Source organism: Lepidothrix coronata, unplaced genomic scaffold (genome assembly GCF_001604755.1).
Source record: "Lepidothrix coronata isolate B3197 unplaced genomic scaffold, Lepidothrix_coronata-1.0 Scaffold217, whole genome shotgun sequence".
NCBI lineage: Eukaryota > Metazoa > Chordata > Aves > Passeriformes > Pipridae > Lepidothrix > Lepidothrix coronata.
Genome location: NW_016690397.1, coordinates 270,814 through 283,715, shown reverse-complemented (window position 1 = coordinate 283,715; position 12,902 = coordinate 270,814). Strand labels below are relative to the sequence as shown.

At 37.5% G+C, this 12,902-nt stretch overlaps 1 protein-coding gene across 5 annotated transcripts in view; it reads right to left on the bottom strand.

Moving 5' to 3' along the window:
• Positions 1-2,149: 2,149 nt before the first annotated feature.
• The window catches only part of CHD9 (chromodomain helicase DNA binding protein 9), an 85,495-nt gene continuing 74,742 nt past the window's right edge, over positions 2,150-12,902 (bottom strand). For all 5 annotated transcript variants that reach the window (XM_017833575.1, XM_017833574.1, XM_017833576.1 and 2 more), the window contains 7 exons: positions 12,021-12,293; positions 11,054-11,222; positions 9,876-10,015; positions 9,131-9,352; positions 8,208-8,336; positions 7,242-7,346; positions 2,150-5,601 (listed from right to left, as the gene is read on the bottom strand). In XM_017833575.1, the coding sequence (XP_017689064.1) occupies positions 4,738-5,601; positions 7,242-7,346; positions 8,208-8,336; positions 9,131-9,352; positions 9,876-10,015; positions 11,054-11,222; positions 12,021-12,293 (1,902 nt within the window). In that variant the 3' untranslated portion in view covers positions 2,150-4,737. The remainder of the gene's footprint in view (positions 5,602-7,241; positions 7,347-8,207; positions 8,337-9,130; positions 9,353-9,875; positions 10,016-11,053; positions 11,223-12,020; positions 12,294-12,902) is intronic.

The window sequence follows — 12,902 nt, the reverse complement described above, 5'->3', positions numbered from 1 at the left end:
ACAGGCTGTGCTTTATTAAAAGAGATTTATTGGCTTTGTCTGTTTTGATCTTGTCCTCATTTGGCTTGTTAATTACTTGAATAATTTCCACCACTGGACTCCATATTTTATCTACCAATATTGCAAGTTACAGCCACAAACACCCTCTCAGCCTGGATCCCTGATAGCTGCTTCTCTATCCTACAATAATGTACATTTTTTTACTGTTGTGGAGTTTCAGAAATTTTGCTTATGAATGTAATATTGCCACCTGATTTGAGAAGCTGCACACAGATCAGAAACAGTGTGAAGCAGAGGAGCTGACAAGGTAGTTCCCAAATCAGAACACAAAAGATCCTTTCAGAACACAAAAGACTTTGAGAACATGCTACCAGCAAACACGAGTGAAAGAGAGATGATACCATGGCTGACATTAGGATCCCAAGAATTTCCCAAACCAGCCTCCCTTATATTCACGAGGCTTTACCTGGAACACTAAGAAGAATTGTGCAGTGTTGGTCTCATTCACAACTGAAGCAGACAGGAGGCAGGGAAAACAAATCCTCATTTTGCAGTGTAACTTCATGCGGGATCTTGTGCATGGCATTTTTCTTCCCTCCTTGTGTGAGAGAGCCTGAAAGGAGGCAGCATTAAAGAAAAAAAAAACATAAAAAAACCCTGGAAAGCTTTTATCTTTATTTCCCTTTCCTCTAAATATAACAAAGAAATTATACTGCCTGTTTGTGTAACGTTAGGGACATTTAGATAAGGCAGCAGTTGTTTTGTAAACTCCCACAGCTACACTGGTAGAATTAGTCTCCTCTGCAGACACCAACATGAGCCCGATATCCCAACAACGTACAGATGTAAAATTTTAAATGTTGGCCAACTAAAGCAGTGTAAATCCCACATGGCACTGAGACAGCCTGCTCACATAGAAGATAATTACAGGTGTACTAGAACTAGATCAGAAACCGTTTATACAACTAAATGATAGTAACTTGCACACCACAAATAATTTCATGTAACACTACGCTGCAGATCCCTTTATATTAACCCTGTACACCAGACACACCTCATCTCACTACAGCTTAAATACAGGCAGTAAGAACTAAACCTTCATTCTGATGGCCTATCAGCACTGTCATACAAAGCAATCAATGAAAAAAATATTACTAAATAACATGGAGGAAATAATTTTCTCAGAGACAAAATATAACAAATAGGACAGGAATTTGGGTGGCACACCTCGTTAAACAGTCTCATCTAATCACCATATCCAGATACCATTTCAAAAAAATTCAAAGGAGCGAAAGAAATTAACCACCAATATAGTTCCTGGATCATCTGTTCCTTGGAAATAGTTTCATTGAAAAATAGATCCTACTTGTATTTCAATTTATAGACTCTAAAAATAAATTTAAAAAGTACTACTAGGGATTCTGCAGGACTTCCAGGGAAAAAAAGAAACAGGAGAACTTGAGAACAGGGCTCACGTGCATGTGCGTTTTTATCACCTGTGTGCAGAGCTGGGGAAGCAGAAGCTCAGAAAGGATGATCACGATATGAAGACAAATTCAGACTGAAATAAATAAGGAGGATATCACTGAATCATTCAAAAGCAATGGCAGGTTGAAACAAGGTGGCACCGGACAATCAGGAGACAACTCAGGTTCAGAACAGTCTGTGGCCCTGTGTGAAATATATGAAAAACAGCAATTATAAGCACTGTACATAATGAAAAGATTTAATAAACACGTGGGAAGTAATGTAAAGTTTTAGAAAGAAAGGTTCAGAAGGTACTTCACTGCTCAGGTGCTTACCCTGCAACATTAGATGCATCATTATTCAAAATTCAGGCAACTTTTGGATCAGAACCTGGACCATATATTCCTTCTGAACCATGAAATGCTGGGAACAACAGCTTGTTTTGTTTGCAAGACAAGAGAATGAGAGGAAATTGATTCCCTGTAAAATTATACAAGAGTAGAACATGGTCCTGAGCAGGGGGTGGTGCATGTTACATCCTTGGCTTGTTTGTGATTTTTTTAAAGACCTTAAGAAGAATTTCAGTTTTAAAGCTTAGCACTGAAACTTAACTTGCTGCTGGAAGATGCATGTTTAATCCTTACACAGCATTACTTTCACATATTGAGGCCGACATCACGGGTAGTCAAAGAATATGTTTAATAAAAAATAATTAAACTTCCATTTGCTCTATAGAACATCATAGAAAGTAATTCAATAAATTACAAATGACTTTTTAAGACGCTCGTTCAACTACAGAAAGCAAATTCAGACTACACAGAACACAACTGGCAAATATTGCAAATGTCCAAAAAAAACCTGGACTAAGACTTGGATCATGAAGCCTGAAACAAGGGATAGAAATACAAGGCAATAACAGCTAAGGTTTTTTTTTTAGTAACTACCAACACACACTTTATCATCACCTTGGATATCCTTTTAATTTTAACTTCAGTATTAGTGTAATTCTACTGAGGTTTCCTTATAACCCTTAACTTTATACAACCGTATTTGCATATAGTTTAGCTGATAGTGGGACATTTTTTCCCCTTCTGGTTCAAACTGATGAAAAATAAACCAAATATATTATGTTCAAGTCTACACCAGCCTTCATTACTTGAAACTGTAATTGCCTTATTACATAGAAAGAATCACTAGAATGGTAACCAAACTCACTTGACCATAATAGGAAAATACTTTATTTCATAAATCTGATATAAATTAGGTTTTAGCCACAAGATTTAGGACTTGTTTTGTGGGAGAAGGGTGGGAAGTGATGGCATTGTTGACGTACTCCATCAGCAAATGAAGTTAATAACTGCTTGTAAAACTTTGGCTATTTCATAGATGCATCCTAGTTAAATAAAAGTGCTATATTACAAAGGGCAAAATATTAAATATGAAATACTTTTTTTTTTTTTAATGCTGAAGAATTGCTACCCCCTTCTCTTGGCAGTTTTTGATTTTCACTATTGCTAAGACACTGCATGAAGGGCCAAAAATCAGAATACTATCTGGGAAAATACGTAACCAGCACAATCCAAATGGTATTTGTGTAATTACATCTAATACTGCTTCTAATCATGGGGCTAGTTATTTTGCACATAGAAACTTATATTTCATTGGTAAAGTTCTTGATAAAAAACAACACAGTTGTTTTACTGTACAAGCAAGCAACAGAACTATATCAAAATATACAGTTTTTGTTTTTTACTTTTTAAATTTATCCCTTTGTAAAGCTTTTTCCATGACTTTCACTAGTACCTGTATCTATTTTCTCTTAACACTTGCCTATTCTTGGACCACAAATGATGTAACCAAGGTCAACTGAAGTCTCAGTCAGTTCAGAAGTTCTGTAAATGTGAATCTGGGCCTCGACCGTGTCAGAGTAATAGCAGCTTAAGAAGAAGGAGGAATCATATCACACATCAAATCTTAGACAGATTTTATATAGTAAAGGGTTCTAAGGATTTGGACTTAATCAGATGCCTTACGCCCTGTTACTGTGGTTTCTAGGAATAATTTGTCTTCCTTACTATTCAAAGTGCTTTTTCTTTAGTGGGTAACTCAGCATAATATAGGAAGTGAGATCCAAATAATGATTTTGGATAATATTTAATATTTAGTCAGATTTAAATCTGCAGAGAAGTTTAAACTCAAAAGGAGTTCAAAACTATCTGTACTTTATTTACCATTATTAACTGGGAACTCCAGGAGGTTTTATGACATAAAACACAAATAGAAATCTACACAAACAAAGCAAACAAACAATTTTTACATGAATTATGCAGTGTTGAAAGGTCTTTTCAGTGGCACTTTACGACAGTTTGCCTCTTCTGAGTCTTGGGGAAACTACTCCTCATTTTGGGACTTTTAATTCTGCAGAGGGAGCCCAAAACTTTGCAAGGTGTAAACTAAATAGATCTACATGGTGCCAAGTAGCATGAGATAAGACAGTTTTTGTTTTAATTGCCCCTTACTGCTGTCCAAGAGAACAGTTTTAGTAAGGGGGAAAGAAAACCTCAACAGTCGTATCTCAAATAACTCAGATTTTAACATGCTATACAGGATGTCTTTAGAAAACAAAACAAAACCTGAAAACAAGTAATAGAAACCAATGTAAACTTCCTAAACTAACTCAGCTGAGGTAACAGGTAGCCAGTTTAATTGGCTGATTGGGAAAAATTTATCTTCTTTTAAACACACTTGTACCTGAATTGGAAACAGCAGTGCATCACAACACTAGAGCATTTTCATGTAATTAAAGCAATGGATGGTGATGTAGATTCTACAGCTTTCATGACATTCATTAGCTGCCCAAATTATTGCTGAGTTTTGATCTGTAAATTATAAGTGTCAAGGAGGCTGTAAAACTATATTCAAATTAAATCAATAATATGCATAAAGTATTCTGTGTTCACTGCAAATATATTAAATATACAGCTCTTACTTGAGCATTATTTTCATAAAATTAACCCCCCAACAAAATTATAATGCCTTTTGTTGTAATTTTACACCATTGTGTATTTGATAGTACATACAAGTTCAGAAACTTATGAACTTCAAGAAATATTACATGCAAAACGTCTCTGAAAGCAGTTTGCACTTCTAAACAAATACTGAAATGTTCGGTCAGTAAATCATTGATGCACTCAACACTGGGTTATTTACAATGAAATAATTAAAGAATAAATTCAAAATCAGTTTATAATTTAAGTGCAGAGTCTGGGGTCAGTCTTCATCACTAGAATCCGAATCCTCAGATGAAGACGATGTACTATCAGATCCAGATGAAGCATCTGCTTTCTCTGAACCCTCATCTGTGCTGTTTTCGTTGTGAGAGCTTGGCTCTGTTCCCCCTTTGTCTTCCTGATCTCTAACCCTAGAATTTTCCTCCTTTTCTTCTGTGGGCTTGGCTGAGCCTGTGTCATTGCTTTCACTGTTCTGTACATCAAAAATATTAGACTGAGACAAAGCTGGGATATGAAGATTAAGGCCTGGAGTGAGAAGCATCCCTGGGTAAAGTATGTTGGACAAAAGTAAAGGGTTAAGAGAGAGAGGATTGGCAGCTGCAGCAGCAGAGGATGTTGAAGGAGAACTTGAAACAGAGTTTTCACCACCAGTATCCGTATTTTGATCCTCTGTCCTTTCTTTCTTTATATCCACCTCCTTTGAATCGTTTCCCTTTTTCTCCTCCGAAATGGATTCTGTAGACTTTGTCAGAAGTCCTCCCATGCCCAGCAGGTTTGGTAATCCAGCCATCCCTGACAGGAGCATGGGGAACATGGCAGCCATGTTCTTGGCTTCTCCTCCAGCAGCTAGGCCAGCTGGCATTCCCATCAATCCCGCTGTCACTTGCAGCGACTGCAGGTTCTGCAGGTTCTGCTGTAAGGCCTGGAGCCCGGGCAGATCCACGCCCGGGATCAATCCGTTGGCCAGCAGCGGGTTCACGGACACGCTGGTGGCCGAGGCCGCGGCGGCAGCTGCGGTTGCCTTGGCAATCTCGCTCTTGGGGCGCCTCCCTCTCCGACTCACCTCCTCCCGCACCACTGGCCCCGTGAGGATGCGGTCAAACATGCCCTCCGGGAGAAACCCCTGCAGGAGACAGTGGGTATTTTTAGTATTTTGAGAGCTTAAAGATGGTAAAGTAAAAGCAAATGAAACACTCAAGTGTACAGTGACTGTCAAAGACGATTCTGGCACATCAGCACAGCAGCTTCTCTCCAGACAACTCACTGGAATGCGTGATGACTTTGTGCTACCACATCTCAGATGTCTGAAGGACCATTTCCACAGTGAGGTCCACACAGGGATCTTCTCACACTCTGCTTATCCTTACGCCCTCATCCTTAGTGGTTTGCTGGGAGATCAAGCCAAATATAGCTCATTATAGGAGTAAACTCAATCTAAGATCCAAACTAGCACTGCTTTGAAATATTATCACATTGCAATCATTTGACAGTTTAATCAGCTACTCAATTTAAAGTTAAATATGTGTGGTTGCACGCACATCAGCAATCTCTGAGCCCTTTTTATTACTGCTAGTGTCTGTTTAGTGTCCTCATATTTCATTGCATCCATAAACTTAAGAATAAAGAGCAAAGACTCAAGTTGAATTTAAATTAATTTTCAAGCACTTCTGTTTAGGATTTGTACAGTATAACTACACGTCTATAGGTCCTTGTATCTAACATTGCAATGGACACTAATATTCCCTAAAAAATGCATTGTCCTGAAAATTTAAAAAGGCAATCATTAAGATCAAGTATTACTCAGCTCCATACTACAATCACCTTTGTCCCCAAAAGCAAATATCTCTAATATATATTAGCCTACTGCAACTAGAGGAATTCAGCACTCAAGTTCTGTTCTGTGGATAACTACTAAATTGCCAAAGTAATTCTGCTATTAGTTACACCTCTATTCACTGCAGTCTAATCCTGTTCCTAGTTATCTGTTTTTCTACCAGAGTGTTGCAGCAGGGTACTGGAGAGACTGGCATTTAGAGCTTCACAGAAAGGCTGCAAGTTCTGTTGACAGTGAATAAGAAAAAACTTTAACTTGGTCATGTCTTTGCCAGAGGCTGAAGGTGTAGCATAAATAAACTGACAAGTTAGACTAAGTGAGGAAGTAAACTTCTAAAGAATATTGACAAAATCATCACTTCTGTTAGACAAATGAAACGGAAGAGTAACCAGGTTACACAGAAACCATTTTTTACTGTACAACACAACTTTGTTCAGAACAAGTTCAAAATATGTCCTTATCTTTAAGGCAAGATTGAGGGTAGTAATTTCTCAAAGGTGCACACTAAAAGTAAATTAATTACAAAGTAAAATAAATATTTAAAATTAACATAGAAAATAATGTAATTTTTCTTCATAACTGTAACCTTAAGGAAGTATTCTTATTCCTAAATAATACCTCAGCTAATATCTTTCCTAAAAAACATTAAGGCTGTATTAAAGATATGAAAAAGTCACAGCATTTTAGCACCTTCAACAAAATCTTTAATTTGGGGTTGCCAGCCACTGTTCCTCCCCTACCTCCTACTCACAGCAAACCATTTACTGGACTCGGCCAGCAGGAAAAAAGCTGACATTGACTCACGTTCCATATTTAATGTAACACCAGAAACAAAAAGCACACCTTTGGACATGCCTTTTTTCCTGCTTGCCTTGTTTGCTTTTCAGATACATTTCACGACATGGTTATCTTATTCTGTAAATACTCACAGACTGTTTCACGACTTCTCCCCATTCAGGAGCCACTCCATACTCTGGATTTTCTTTCAAGAACCTGCACAAATCCTTCAGAGGGGGAGCAAATGCACCCCCCACCTGAGAAGCAGAAGATAAAAATCAGGAAATACTTCATATTTACTAAGAAAAGAGGCAATGTTCATACCTTACACTGTTTCATTTTTGCCTTTTAAATAAAACATCTGTCCAAATCTGTTCAGTAGACACTAGTAATGTTCTGCCTGCCTTTCCTGAACATTGCCTTTTAGCCTTCCCCATTGCCCATTCAAATGCATTATGCTGTTCCCAAACTTTGATCACCTCTCCAAAAACTTCAATTCAACACCTGCTCTCACATCTTCCACTGTTGGGTTTTTACACAAGAATTCTCCTTTTGTTCTCCTGTTACACTGTTTCACCTAGAAATGTGACTGACAGCCAATACACACACAGGTGAACCATAAAGGTCAAATGCCAGAGATAACTGAAAAAAGCAAAAGCAGAATCGATCCAGTACACAAGATTTCTGCAAATTCAGTGGACAAGTTTCCACACAGGATGTGCTACCAATATAATTTTAATTGTGTCAAAAATAGTAATGAGAAGATTACACAAAATTTGAACTTCTGACAATGCTGCCACTTTGAACAGAACAGCACACATTTTAGTGGCCCTGCCTCTGTCTGACTCAATGGCACAAATGTTGCACCATACTGAGTGCTCAATCTATTTGAACAGAAACCTTGGGCTAAGTTTCTATCTATGCCTTATATAGTTCCACACTCAAAAAACATTTACTGGAAGATTACAATTGACTTTCTTGCTCTATGCCAAAACTTCAAAACAAACACCTTTCATTTGTACACTTGTACAGTTTTAGCAAGTGTAATACATAAGAGTTCATCATTTGGGTAACTTTTCATTTGGGGAATATCAAAATGGGAACAGTGCCACGAATACCTTTCTTGCATTTCTTCTATTTATGAGCTGAACACGTTCTTCCCCAGTCAAACTATTAACATCCAGTTTATTAGGGTTTCGACAACGGTGTCTTTTTTGTTTGGGCCTCCCATCGTGCAGCTGCATCCTCTGTTCCAAAGGAATTTAAAAGCCAATTACCTTTCTGATATAACTGTTTTAAAAATGGTAAGATATCTGTACGTTCTTGAGTCAGGCATTTATTCCAAGTCATCTTTGATTTCAAAAATATTTTAATAACAATAGTAGTTTACTAATCACAATCATTTAATAAGCAGCTCAGTGAACAGCATCTTCTCTCTGATGCCTCATTGCTTTGTTTTATTCATTTTTCAGTTTTTAACAGTGCTTTAGCTGTCTGGAACATTGCTGCTGTTCTGTATTATAACATCTTTATGGAGAAGCAAAGTTGTCATTCCAGATGTCATACACATGATTTTCCTACATCCTGCTCAACATTAGCAAATCTCAAATTCAGAGGTAACAAAATGAGATGATGATACCCACACAAACATCACTACCAGAGCAATGTAATGTAGGTATGAGATACATTCCACAGTAAAGTCTTTAATCCTCTTGCACATCACTAAATATGCTGTTATAAACTTTCAGCTCCCATCATCAGTATCATGGTAATATGAGTTTTCTTATCCTAGACAGTTTTTTAAATCTCAGGTGAAATTAGACAAAGATTGAATGTCTTGGTTTAGTATTGCTTTTCTTAGCAATTACATTTGTGAGGAAAAAGAAAGGCTTGCAAAAAGAATTGGAGAAACAGACATTTTTCTTTTCCTAAACAAAACAGAAGAACAAAGAAATAAAGCCTTGTAACACAGAATACAAATCCAAATACAACTTGAGAAATTCTACTATTTAGCTAAAGCAGAGCTGGAAGGAATACTCACAGGAATACAAGCTCCTGAATCTTCAACATATCCAGGATGTTCTTTAAGCCACCTTTCTAAATCTTTTCTTTTGGGGGCATCATCACCTGCAAGCCTTGTTCCATCTTTCAGGTTAATAACAGGAACTGGACTCTCTGCATCAAGCATTCCTTGGGGCTGCGTGTAAGTGAGTGCTGGGTTTATTCCTGCAGCAACCTGACAGGAGTTAATACCTGGATTAACCTGGAGAAATTAAAAACATTTGACTAAATTCTTCACAGAAAACAAGCCACCACAATTATTTCGTGTATGATTCAATGAAGGGCACAGCCCTGCAGATCATTATGTACAGACTCAAGGACCTGGGCAGACTGCTCATGCCACAGATACCCTTCAGGTCACTGTGCAACCAGGTCCCGTAACAGATAATACAGGAAAGGATGTCAGAAGTTTTGGTAGATCAAAAACCCAAATTTTTAATAACACATTGTTAATTAAAGTCCATCAAAACTAAATTAAATTTACATTTTACAAATAGTTATCAATATTGTGTGTGTGTATATATATATGTAAATTTAATAAAACTCCATCAATTCTTATCTGTGTTGTCATAAACAATCAGTGAACAATTTCAGAAAAAAAACCCAAACCTAAAAGTTTTGCGTAATAAAGTTTTTGTTGAATGTCAACAGCTGGTTATGCTCATTTAAGGCACTAACAGTAATTTGCATCTCATTTTTTCGGACACAAAATCAAGTTTACTTACATGATTAGGCTGTTTATTTCTATTCATAAAGAGGACATCAACTCCCTCCACATTCTTCCTTCTTCCTCGTCTCTTTTTGACTACAGGCTGACTGTCTACTATGACTCCATTGGCACTGGCTGTTAAATGACTGGAAGTACCTAATAAATGATGCCATACAAACAGCGTCAGATACTTGTTTATAAAACCAAACATGTCTGAACAGAAAAAGGAAATAAAATTACTTGAAACAGTGCAAGTGCATACGATTTCTACATCTAATAGCTAAGACAAATTGCCTTTTGTTTTATGACTGTTCAAAACACTATGAATATCAGGCTGTGAAAAGCCATTCTACTGTGAAAATTTCATTACTGCCTCCCCTACCCCCTCCAAATGAATCTGTACAGAGGCGAGAGCTGTTGAAAACTGCTGACATCACACACACACAGACAGACATCCCTAAATAAATGTTTAGCAAGATCTTAATGGTATGTTGCAAAAAACCCAAGAAAGTAAAAAACGCAAGTGAAGGGTAGTAATTTTTTTAAAGGAAATGTTTTCATCCACATCTGTATGCAATCTCAAAAAATTAATCACTTAATCAGAAGCTGGTCTAAATCAAGCACACAATTCTAATCATTTCAAGTATTTTAATCCAAATGTTAACTGCTGACTTTAGGCTCATTTTTATCTGTCAGTGTATACCTACTGTTATTTTCTTTATGAAAATAAGCTCTAAGTTTTCGGCTGTAAGTCAAAAATTGATTCCAGACTATTGTCCTTTACTGTTTCTTTACATGAGACACAGGAAAGATTCTGAAGAGTGCAAACTGGCACAGACATAAATCTGGAACTCTTTATCTTTACTTACAAAGTAGCAATATTAAGTTCTGAGCTAAACAGATTACTGTCAGGGTACACTGATGCACTTAATTATTAAAATCTTCTTTGGGGGGGTGTTTGTAATGTATAATGGCATCATTCTAATAAATGAGTATTTCAGATAACTGACACTGTGAGAGAATACTCCTCTGCTCCAAACTGGAGTCTCCACACCAGACAGAATTTCTCCAGACTGCAGTTTAGAACAGTAACATTGCAAACATCTCTCTCCACTGCCTATACGTGGAGATAACAGAAGAACACAGAAGATGAGATTTAATACTAACCCTTAAGCCCCCTGATATTTTCTGTACCTGATTTGGGAAGTGATTTTGGGAAGTTGACAAGGCTGGTTTCTGAAGCGTTCTGGAGTTCACGCAGCCGAGCCAGATATTGCTGCTGACCCAAAGCACCTTCATCGCTTTCAAATGGCCTTTTCTGGGACAGTCCCTGCTTCTGAAAAGTCAATTTCAAACCACCTTCCTGTTAAATAAATGCCAGGGTTAGAAGAGCCTCTTCCAAAGCAGAAATGACTACTTCATAATCAGGATTCTCACACAGAAACTGTTACTCCAGTAGAGTTGAGGAAGAATGAAAACACTGTATTAGACCTTAAAATAAGTCTTGCTTCTCCATGTAAAACACAGATTTGAACAGAAATTTCATCTCAGCTGAAAAATCCAGACACTGATCAGCTGTCTACCTCCCGAATCCAGTCCTAAAAAAATGCCAAACCCGATTACAAGAGGAAACATTCACACATTTTTATGTGCTATGAACATGTCTCAAATTGCAGATAAGAAAAGGGTTTGAAGCTTCTAGCCTGCATTTAAACAAGGAAATTTTCCTATAATCCTCTAAAAGGCCATGAAATAATAAAATGCCTGCTGGAGAGGATATGCTGAAATGTTTAAAAAAAAGCTGAACAGAAATACCTTTTTATACTAACCAGATTTCTTAGAAACAGCATGAGGCTGTCTGAGGAAGCACCAGAATGGCAAAAATTCAATTCAGACGGAAAAATAATGATTTCTTCCAGTGGCTTATGCAAACAAACAAAAAAAAAAAGGCAAAAACCAAAAAAACAAAACACCACAAAAAATCCCTCCCCCAAAAACCAAACCCAAAACCCAAACACTCAATGCCCAGAAGCAGCAGACCCAAATACCCACAAACAAGTGTGTGAAGGAAGTGAGAGTGAGAGCAGGCAGCCACTTGCAGGTAAAGCATGCCGCACACCGCAATCGCAACCAGGTCCTAGGGCAATAAAAATAAACATACGTCATTGATTTTCACTGTAAACTCCTTTTCTCGTACATGCTTCTTCACCTTTGACATCTGCGGTGACTGATCATATTCTTCTTTAACACCTGCAAGAGGGGGTGTGGGAGCACTGGGCTCACTGTAATCTGCAGCTGCACCGGAACTATCCAGTAGTTTGGTTGTGTAGAAAGATGCCACCGTGTTGCTGTCATAGCTCCTTCTGGCTGAGGGCCATTTACCTTTCAGCACTGTTTGACAAATGCTGTCGAGCCGATTAATCATAACTCGATCCTAAAGACCAGAGAAAATAAGTTTTGTAAGAGCAATGCCTACCAACAGGGCGCACGTTATATTTATGTATTATCTTTTAATTCTAAAAAGAAGAGAAATGACATCACTTTTATCACTGGACTCGGACTTATTAAGAGTTTGAAGTTCCTGGATTTGCACTGATTCCCTGAAGTTTCTGAAAGCCACCTCTGTACTTAATTTCACTACCTACCTGTAAATAAATATGCAATCTCTCTTATCTGTACAAGGTCTGGGGCCTGCAAATGCTTGAAGTACATTATCTTACTGATTCTTAAAGGGAAGTTATGGTAACCAATGAAGCAGTATTTGTAGGTCTGGCTTTGACTCATTGGTAGCAGGATCTGAACCCATGAACAGCACCACAATGTACAGAAAACAGCATTTATAAAACTAAACCTACAGACTTTTATTCATGTCTCCTTTTAGCTTTTGAAACCACATTATTCCTCATTCCCATTCTGTAGACACCAAAGACTTCACACATCTCCACAATACACAGATCTCAAGTTCCAGTAAACACAGCTAAGTATACAAAGACTCCAGAAAGTACTGGGTTTTCTGATAATTTCACAATTCACAGTCAAATAA